At 44.8% G+C, this 10,461-nt stretch overlaps 1 protein-coding gene across 1 annotated transcript; it reads left to right on the top strand.

Annotated features, from left to right (window-relative positions):
- The first annotated feature begins 1,852 nt into the window (after positions 1-1,852).
- A4gnt (alpha-1,4-N-acetylglucosaminyltransferase) lies at positions 1,853-9,083 on the top strand. The gene is made up of 2 exons (XM_052188634.1): positions 1,853-2,263; positions 8,469-9,083. Exons 1-2 carry the CDS (start codon positions 1,853-1,855, stop codon positions 9,081-9,083), a joined length of 1,026 nt encoding a protein of 341 aa, XP_052044594.1.
- Positions 9,084-10,461: the final 1,378 nt, after the last annotated feature.

Below are 10,461 nucleotides of genomic sequence, written 5' to 3'. Positions count from 1 at the left end.
ATAAATAAATAAAAAGCGATAGCTTCAGTTCTCTTAATGTAGGACTGGATCCACATTTGGTCTAGTAGGACACCTTCCCAATCATACTGTGGCATCCATGGGGGCCTGTTTTTGCCCTAGAGAAAGCTCTGGACTGAGGGCAGGTGATTCTATGAGCAGAGAATAGTTTAGAAGAGGCTTTTAGAACACTCATGTCAGGACCATGGGGCTAGACAATGGAGGCTGAAGATATCTTGAGGGAGCCCACACTAGTTGTGGGTGATCAAGGTGACTTGTGAGAGTAAGAGGAGGATTCTACTCCACAATGGAACATCAAGGGAAAAAGAAAGACTTCCCCCGCAGCCACTGTAACAGACACTGGAGGAGGTCCGTTCTCATTGTATATCCCTAGGCCTTTAGGCTACTGGAGTTTGTCCATTGCTTTGATGGCACAAATGGTCTTTCTTTTCTTTTAATCAAACCCTTTTCATCATGATTGCAAAGGAGAAATCTTGGTCAAATTACAGATTGTCCCGTGAAGAATCTTTCACATCTCTGCTCGTGAGTTTGATTCTGACTGAACTTGAGCAGGTACAGGATGTGCTGGCACCAGCAACAAGCTCCCAGTTTCCTCCACCTGAGAGGATTCTCTTGGAGCCCCTATGATAGAGCCCCAAGCAGGCTTGCCAAGTGTGTGGTTTATCTAAGAGTTCTTGTGTACTCGTATTGTCCCCACTTATCAACTTTAGGGTGTGTGGTGGTGGTGGTGGAGGGGAGGAGCTTAGGGAAGGGAGGGGCTTCCTAGGGAGTTCTGATGCTTAGTCTTAATCTTCTACCAATAATTTACTCTCCTCTGTGTGGCTGAATTGGGAGATTGGGCAGTGAGTTGTCAGAATGTATACAGGAAAAATGTGTCCTTACTTCTAAGACTTCAAATACTGGCGAACTGCAAGTCTCTGGCTGAAAAGTAAGTTCTGAGCTCTTGGAGCTGAGTTTTCTGAAAGAGTTATGTGGAAGCAAAAAAAGGGGGGGGGGGCTTTTAGGAATTGAGATTCCAGCTGTCTGGGAGTCGTCTTGAGCTCAAGCTACCTTGTGTAGGGGGGTTGGGAGGGGAAACCACTGCAGCCCTACCTGGAGCCTGGACTCTGGTGGCAGATGGTCCAGGTCGGAACCACAACATCCCTGCTCGCAATTTTCTTCTGAATTCTGTTGATTTTGGAACATATACTATATTTAATTTTCTCCATCTGTAGTCATGGTTGGGAATCTGGTGATACTTTGGCCTCCTCTATAGTCGTGATTTTTATCTCTTTTTCTTTCATTGACTTGGTTAGATTTGTTAGAGGAGTATTGACTAACTAAAGTGACAACAAGCTTTATAGGAATACCTTGTGTGAAGAAGGCTGATCGCTCTCTACTGTTATCTATAATATCTTTATATTACCATCTAATTCCATCTGTATACTACCTTTATAGTATCATCTATGTGTTGTTATGGCAGGTAACATTTGTCAGATTAAGAAAGCTTCTTGAATTTTTTATTTCAAAAAAAAACGACGAATGTGTGTCAAATTTTCCCACGTGTCTGAATACTCCAGTGATCTCTTTCCTTCTCTTCTGTTAAGACAATCGAGTGTTGCTAGCATGTATATTAACCATTAATTGTCGGCTTTTATAAAACTAAATCTAAGATGAATTTGCTTTTAATATTGTCAGGCTTGACTTGATTATATTTCACATGGGATTTTTTTTTCATCTTAATCGGTAAGTGATATTCGTATTCATTTTCTTGCAGGTTGTCTCTGTCAGGATCACCGGAGTGAATTCTAATGAACTCTGTTGCTTGAAGGAGAGGCTGGAAGGGCGGGAGGACATGCTGAGGGAACTTTATCTCTCCCTGTCCCTGGTCCTGGTGTTTGCCTGTGGCCTGCTCTACCAGCTGACCCTGAGGTCTCAGTGCTTCTTTGCTTGTCTGCCCCTTTTCACATCTCCACAGGGGCTGGAAGGCCTCCCGAGGAGTGGACGAAGCATCGTGTTTATAGAGACCTCTGAGAGAATGGAGCCACCTCCACTGGTCTCCTGTGCTGTGGAGTCTGCTGCGAAGATCTACCCTGAGCAGCCCATCATTTTCTTCATGAAAGGGCTCAGCAACTCCACACAGTTGACTTCAAACACCAGCTACCCAGCCTTCTCCCTCCTCTCGGCCATTAACAATGTTTTCTTTGTGCCTTTGGACATGAAGAGACTGTTTAAAGACACACCCTTGTTTCCGTGGTACACCAAAGTAAGTATTAAAATCATCGAGAAAGTCTGTGTTTCGAGAAAGTCTGTGTTGGGAGGGAGAAACAGAACATAATGGGTCCAATACACTCACTGTAGACAGGCAAACTGAGGGCAAGGACTCAGAAAGAGTCGAGCCTAGCAGTCAGACTACCGGGTTCCTACTTGCCCTCTGTTCAGCCTGTGGCGTTCTGGTTCAGGTAAATGTCAGTCTTGCTGTTGATTGGATTGGTTCCCTTTGCATAGAGGCGTCTTTCTTTGAGGCTCTTTGGTATCGGAGGCTTTTTTTTTTTAAACTGAATGAATTTTTAGTCTTTTCTAGGTATATAGAGACCTTACTTTCCACTATAACTTAAAACCCATTTATGTTAAACCTTTTTGACACCAGAGGCAGAAATGAAGCAATATTTAAAATGAAAGTGATGTAGGTGGAGAATTCAGGAAGGATTGGTGTCATGGTGTTCCATGGGATTGGGTTGTATTGAGATAGAATGGAGAAGCCCCCAAAATCCCTAGGAATCTGATGACCCTCCTCTTAGCAGTATGCTGTAACAAGAAAATAATATTTCAGTGTGATGTTGGTCTCACAGAGAATGCCCAGTTGGGTGGTGCTTAAGAGAATTAGAGAGCAATTCTCCATTAGACAGAGATTAGCTGAACATTTAACTGACATCATGTGGACAGTATAAGACAACCCAGAATGAGAAACTCCTCTCCATTCAGCTGTTTAACCGAGTCCAGCATTAAAAAGGTCTGAGAAACCCCTCGTGGGGGATGCACCAGTAAACCCATTACTTGAGAGTCAGAAGCATGGAGACCAGGGATTTAAAGTTATCTTTCACTTCATAGCAAGTTGTAGGCTAGCCTGGGCTACTTGAGACTCTGTCTCAAAAAGCAACAACAACAATAAAAAATTATAAAAACCAAAGACAAATCAAGCCCCCCACCTCTGTGCTGCAACAAACAAACAAACAAACAAAAAAACTAAAGAGACTGTATGCTTACAATAGACACTCAAATATGATTGAAATAGAAGCGACTTTCAAAAATGTTGAGCTCATAAAGAAAATTATTCATAAAAACAGAAATATTTTTAGACATTTGGGTCATAACAACTACTTGCCCTATGAAATTCTATCTAAATTCTAACACACCCTGGACCAAATGTCTGCAAATATTTAATCTTTGTGAGCCACGTAGCAAAAGAGAGATTATTGTGTCTGTCGCCACGTTAAAGTACAAGGGCTCCTCTAACAATTGATCTCAGACTTGTATTTACCCTCTCAGCTCTGGAAGCCACAGTCCCAGCAGGGCCTGTGCAGAAGGACAGTTCCTTGTTTCCCCTAAGCCTCTGGTAGCCAAGCCATTCCTTGGCCTGCAGCTCATCAGTCCACTAGCCTCCTTCTTCAACCCTCCCCCATCACCCCACCCCCCACCCCCGTTTGCCTTTGTCTGTGTGTAGAGTCTCCGTCCACCTCACTCTTTAGCTGACATCTGTGATATTTCCAAGGACCCATTAGGGTAACCCAGGGTCATCACCCATCTCATTTGCAAAGATTCTCACCCCATATTTGCAGGTTCCAGGAATCAGGGTCTGATGTCTTTGGGTGGTCATTATTCAGCCCACAATAGCATAATCATAATAGGGGAGAAAACCCCCTCCTCTCCCCTGCCCTGTCTTTCCCCGATAGCTGGGCTCTGGTGAGTGGTATGTGGCTGGCAGGCTTGAAGCTAGATGCTGTCTTTTGGAAGCATTTGTCAGACTAAGCTGTAAGTTTGTTGGGACCCTTCTAGTAGATTAGGCTGGCAGGGGTTGGGGTGGAGGGCAGCTTCTGGGGGCCAGTTTCTCTTTAGACTCTAGTGACTTTTAGATGCTAAGATCCCATCTGTTTTAAGAACCTGGAAAGGTCAAACTAAAACTGGCCAGGAGGAAGTGGATCAACTCTAATGTATTAAGAGCTCTTCTGTTGCTAGTCTTGGCAGTTGCCTGCAGCTGGGGTTCCTGGAAAGTAGGTATCATTGTCCTGGCAACAGCAGGGTATGTAATAGGCCAGGAAGGCAGGTGCCAGGAATAGAGGAGACAGACAGCTTGGTCCCTGTGGCTCTAAGCTGCTGGAGGATGCCCCAGGACTGCACAACCTGCCCTTTACCTCAGCTAGACTGTTTTCATCTGAACTGTACTTTGCTCCTTGGGAAAAAGAAATCTCAAATCTTGTTATTTTGGGGACTGTTGCACACTACATCTTCTTCTCACAGATGAATTACTCAATAAAAATAACAAGCCAGACGGTGGTGGCACATGCCTTTAGTAGCAGCACTTGGGAGGCAAAGGCAGGCAGAGTTCTAGGCAAGTCTGGTCTACAGCTTGGGTTTCAGGACAGTCAGGGCTACATAGTGAGACCCTATTGTTAAAAGGAGGAGGAGGAGGAGGAGGAGGAGGAGGAGGAGGAGGAGGAGGAGGAGGAGAGTAAAATCTCATGATGCAGGCTGAAGAGATGGCTCAGTAGCTAAGAGCACTGACTGCTCTTTCAGAGGTCCTGAGTTCAATTCCCAGCAACCACATGGTGGCTCACAACCATCTGTAATGAGGTCAGATGCCTTCTTCTGGTGTGTCTGAAGATAGCAACAGTGTACTCATATATATCAAATAAATTAATTGAAAAAAAAAAAAACCTCATTATGGTTCTGAACCAGGAAATCTTAGCTCTATTTAGAAACTTCTTTCAGTGTGATACAGAATTAACATCTTGGAACTAAAATCCCTTGGAGCAAACCTTGGGTTGTGCTAAACTAAAATGGACCTAGAGTTTGTGTCATGTTAGATTTTTAGGAGCAAAGTGAGCCCTGAGGTGCAGAGCCTTTAAGCATCCACTCCATCAGAGTCTGTAGGGCTCTGTACTGGAGTGTGTTACCTTAGCATTCACGCCATGATACTCTTGAGGGAACTGGGTCATGGCATGCTCTGTCCCAGGTGAGCCTCCACAGGAGACAGATGGGGGTGCACGTTAGAGCAGATCCCTCATGCCATGGTTTCCTAAGGGCCGCTGGGTTTGCTATGTGAACACTTCAGGCACTTGGAACTCTTGAGGAACCAGTCCGGAACCAGCATGGCCGCTGCTCTCAGCCCTTCCTCAATTACACTATCTCAGGTGGACGGCAGTCTAAAGCTCACATCCAGGCAGAGGTCCTCTTTGGCCTCTCTGAGGCTTCTGGTGTCCTATGTCTCTTTGTCCAGCCACAATCCTTACAGTTCCAAGTTATACTGATTTTTACCAAAATGTAGTCTCTGTGAATGAGTGAATAGCTAAAGAGAAGATGCTCAGGCTCAAGTTCACCCCGTGACCCCGTGACCCCGTGCCTAGAAACAGATGACAAGAGCATCAGATCCTTCAGTTTCTCATTTGAAACTTAGAATGAGCATGCATCCCATCTGTGAGGATTTGCGTAGATGACAAAGTGCTCTCAGAATGATCGTTGATATGTGCTGGCTATTACTGTTTCTGAGGTTTCAGGAATTGTAAATGACCAGATGGTTTTCAGCAGCTGTGAGGTTTTCTACAAAGATTTTAGTTTGCTTCTGTTCTTCATAGTAGAATCTCTTCATTCACTAATTAGTTAATTATTTAATGAATTCAGGCTACACCCTGATGATAACTCCCCTCCCTCCTCTCTTCCCAATCCCACCCTCATAACCCTCTTCCTCCATTTCCCCCTCCCCTTCTCCTCAGAGTCATGGAGCCCCCTCCCCCCTCCATGGGTACCAGCCTGTCCTGGCACGTCAAGTGTATAACCTCTCTCACTGAGGCCTGACCAGACAGCCCAGCTAAGGGAAAGAGACCCAAAGGCAGGGAATAGGGTCAGAGACAGCTCCCACTCCAATTGTTAGGGGATCCACATGAAGACCAAGTTGCCCATCTGCTACATATGTGTACGGGGTCTAGGTCCAGCTCCTGCTTGCTCTTTGGTTTGTGGTTCAGTCTCTGTGAGCCCCCATGAGCTCAGGTTACTTGACTCTTGTCTCCTGTGATGCCCTTGACCACACTGGCTCCCCAACTCTTTTTTTTTTTTTTTTTTTGGTTTTTGAAGACAAGACTGGCCTCGAACTCAGAAACCTACCTGCCTTTGCCTTCCAAGTGCTAGGATTAAAGGCATGCACCACCGCTGCCCAGCCCCCTCTTCCCAGCAACTCTTCTACAAGACTCCCATAGCTCCGCCTAATATTTGGCTGTGGGTCTCTACATCTGTTTCCATCTGCTAGTGAATGAAGCCTCTCAGATGACAGTTGTGCCAGGCTCCTATCTGCAAGCTTAGCAGAGTATCATTACTAGTGTCAAGGGTTGACTTTCTCCATGGCATGGGTCTCAACTTGGGTCAGTCATTGGTTGGCCATTCTGTCAATCTCTGCTCTGCTCCATCTTTATCCCTGCACATCTCATAGGCAGGACTAATTTTGAGTCAAAGGTTTTGTGGGTGGGTTGGTGTCCCCACTTCCTCCACTGGAAGTTCTGACTGGCTGCAGGAGGTGGCCACTTCCGGCTCATAGTAGAATCTTAACAACTCAGTTTTTGATGAAGACCAAAGGTCCTTGCTTATTTTTTTTATTTGATATACTTAAATTCAGAAAAATATATTTGTTTTTTTTTGTATTTGAAATCTTAACATGCCAAAGAGAAACACTATTGACTTATATTGATTTATTTTTATTCCTCTGGGTTCCACCTCCGTTTTCCTTGTATCTTAGCATTTGCGCTCATTCTCTTTCTACCCACTCATCCATCTTTGCTAAACTTAACCCATTTTTATCTGAAATATGGACCATGACCACTTCTGTCACCCCTACCAGATTATCACCCTGGTCCAGGTCTGGACTAACTCAACAAGCTCCTAGCTTTCTTCTTTGGCCCTGTTCTCCTCCATTCCCACCATCATCCCAGATTCTTGTCCACACAGCAGCCAAAGGGAACCTTGGAAAACTCAATCAGATGACATCACTCTTTTCTCTTCAACCTTCCAAATAATTTTAGATCTTGACCCCAATGGACATGATCTGATGCCCTTTCCCGTACCCTGCTCCGTTCTCATTGCCTACCCTTCTCTCTGCCACTCTGCTTCTGCCTTAGGCCCCTTGCACTTGCTGACTGATTCACTTAGAACTTTCTCCCAGATGTGTCTGAGGGGCAAACATCTACATGAAAGTTTTCCCTGAAACCGAATGTTACATTGTGCACCCTCTCACCCCTCGATCATCCCCTCCCCTGGTCTATGTTCCCTTCATAGTCCTTATCAACACCAACACAGTATGTGTTGTTCATTGTGGATTTCCTCCCAGTGGGGATGCTTGCCCGTCTGTGTGCTGCTGTGTTTTTAGCAGTGCTCCGTGCTCAGTAAAGAGTGCTCAGTGAGCTTTGTTGAAGTTTCAAGCAAGCAAAGACACATGCATGCATCTTCAGATTTTTCCTTTCATCAATTTCTAAACTAGTGTGTTGAGTTTCTTCCCCCTAAGTACCAATCTTCAACATTTTGAGGACTTAAAAAAAAAATCCATCCTTCTAGAGGCTGGAGAGATGGTTCAGTAGTTAAGAGAACTGACTACTCTTCCAGAGGTCCTGAGTTCAATTCCAGCAACCACATGGTAGCTCACAACCATCTGTGATGGGATCTGATGCCCTCTTCTGGTGTGTGTCTGAAGACTTACATTAAATAAGCGAACAAACAAACAAACAAACAAATAAATAAATCTTTTTTTTTTTGAGAGAGGGTTTCTCTGTGTAGCTCTGGCTGTCCTGGAACTCACTCTGTAGACCAGGCTGGCCTCAAACTCAGAAATCTGCCTGCCTCTGCCTCCCAAGTGCTGGGATTAAAATAAATAAATCTTAAAGAAAAAAAATCCACCCTTCACAGTTTTGTATTTGTGGAAGAATGGCTCACGCTGCTCTTTGTGAAGTTCTCACCAAATTTTGCCTCTACTTTCCACTGCTTTGATGAAAGAGAACCATTTTTTGAAGTCTTTAATGGCTGCTAAAAGTCTTTGCTGTACTGATTGCTACAAACTCTACCCTTCAAGGATAATTCGGTGGGTAGCGCGGTAAAGGTATATTGAGAGTCTTACAATTTGGCTTGCAGTCAAATAGGTTTTGGGGAATCAATTGTCATATTCCTTCCTAGCCAACTTTCATGCTTGGGGGCTCATTTGTTACCTGTTCCTATAGGTCAACAGCAGTAGAGAGAAACACTGGCTCCATGTCAGCTCTGATGCATCCCGCCTGGCCATCATCTGGAAGTATGGCGGCATCTACATGGACACTGACGTCATCTCTATCAGGCCCATCCCCGAGGAGAACTTCCTGGCAGCCCAGGGCTCCCGACAATCCAGTAACGGGGTATTTGGGTTCCTTCCCCACCACCCCTTTCTGTGGGCCTGCATGGAGAACTTTGTTGAGCACTATAACTCAGCCATTTGGGGTAACCAAGGTCCCAATTTGATGACGAGGATGTTACGGGTGTGGTGTAGACTTGAAGACTTCCAAGGGTTGGGTGACCTAAAGTGTTTGAATATTTCCTTCCTTCATCCCCAGAGATTTTACCCCATCCCTTATCATCTTTGGAGGCGCTACTACCAAGTGTGGGAGACAGAGCCGAACTTCAATGACTCCTACGCACTGCATTTGTGGAACTATATGAATCAAGAGGGCAAGACTGCGGTTAGAGGAAGCAACACTCTAGTGGAAAATCTCTATCAAAAGCACTGTCCTAAGACTTACAGGGTTCTGATTCAAGGTGCGGGAGGGACAGTGTCCAGGGAGCCAGGCACAGGTACCAGATAGAGAGCTGCTGCTGCTGCTGCTGCTGCTGCTGCTGTAAACTAGGTGTTTCCTGGGCTGTCTGACTCTCTCTTGGTCTACATTGTCTCTAGGGGATAGGTGCTAATCTACATCTTCAGGATTAACTTCCTCTGGTTATAACAGCAAGCTTCCAAAGGAAAGCAGCTGTAAACATAGAAGTTGATTTATCCTTTATGGAATGGCAAGTCTGAAGGCAGATAATTTAGGACAGGTAAATTAACAGTGGCCATTAGAAGCCCATGCTAGAAACTGTTTTTTTCTGCTATCTGTAGTCCATGCTCATGTGACTACTGGACCTACAACCCACGGCCATCATCTCACTATTCCAGACAGTAGGATGGCAGAAGAAGGAAAGAAAATGCATTTCATATGACTTTATGCAAGTACTGTATAAGTGCAAATACCATGTATCCTTGTATCTCCTTGGCTAGATTGTAGCTGCAAGAGAGGCCCGGAGTTAGCTAATAGGTCTGTTTACTGTTCTGCTTTAGTAAATATTGTTAAGATTAATTTTAACACCTGTCAGTCCGAAGGGACCTGGTTGCTGTTGTTGTTTTGATTTCTGAGACAGGGTCTCACTATGTAGTTCAGGATGGCATCCAGTTCCTAGAAATCCTCTTGCTTCTGCCTCCCTCATGCTGGGATTAAAGGCATGTGGCATCATATCTGGCCCTTGATTTTGATATTAATATATTAATCCACTTTCTGTCACTGTAACAAAATACCAGAACTGGGAAACGTAGTAAGAAAAGAAATTTATGTATCTCATAGATTTTGACTCTGCTTGGCATCTAGAGAAACCATCATGGAGAATGGCATCACCATGACAGGAAACAGGTAGAATATGATCACATGGTGAATCAGAAAGACAGAGAGGTTCAGGAGCCAGTCCCTTCCCCCCATCCCTAAGGGGGCTTGGTGTCAGCAGGAAGGTCTTGCTGTGTCTCAGTCAGGTCTCAAACTCTCAATCCTTTTTCCTAAGCCTCAGAGGGCTGGGATTACAGGTATGTACCACCATAGCCCACCCAGGCTTCCTCTTTTTATAGAACTAACTGGAATCCCATCAAAAGCACATTAACTCCTTAGGATGGAATCCTCCCACAACCCAATTACACTCCACTTCTTTAAATATCCTACTATGTCTCCAGATTGTCACATGGAAACTGGGCTGGGAATACAAAAACCATGTATAAATTACAGACATGTTCATTAATGCATTGATGCAGTAGATACTAATTGATCTTCCTGTGTACCACTAATTTAAGGGCCAAAGATACAGGTACACCAAGCAGTCTTGGTCCCCCACATGTATCCCAAGTACTGGCCAGTTGTCTTCAGGATACTGTCCTCTCCCCACAGC

Source organism: Apodemus sylvaticus, chromosome 7, assembly GCF_947179515.1.
Source record: "Apodemus sylvaticus chromosome 7, mApoSyl1.1, whole genome shotgun sequence".
In the NCBI taxonomy this organism is placed as follows: Eukaryota; Metazoa; Chordata; class Mammalia; order Rodentia; family Muridae; genus Apodemus; species Apodemus sylvaticus.
Note: the sequence above shows the minus strand (reverse complement) of the source record. Positions and strands in the feature narration are given on the sequence as shown.

Bases quoted from the DNA above. Each gene is read 5' to 3' on its own strand.
- A4gnt (XM_052188634.1), top strand. From the start codon at position 1,853: ATGCTGAGGGAACTTTATCTCTCCCTGTCCCTGGTCCTGGTGTTTGCC. The intron at 2,264-8,468 runs GTAAGTATTAAA...CTGTTCCTATAG, and splicing joins TGTTTCCGTGGTACACCAAA to GTCAACAGCAGTAGAGAGAA.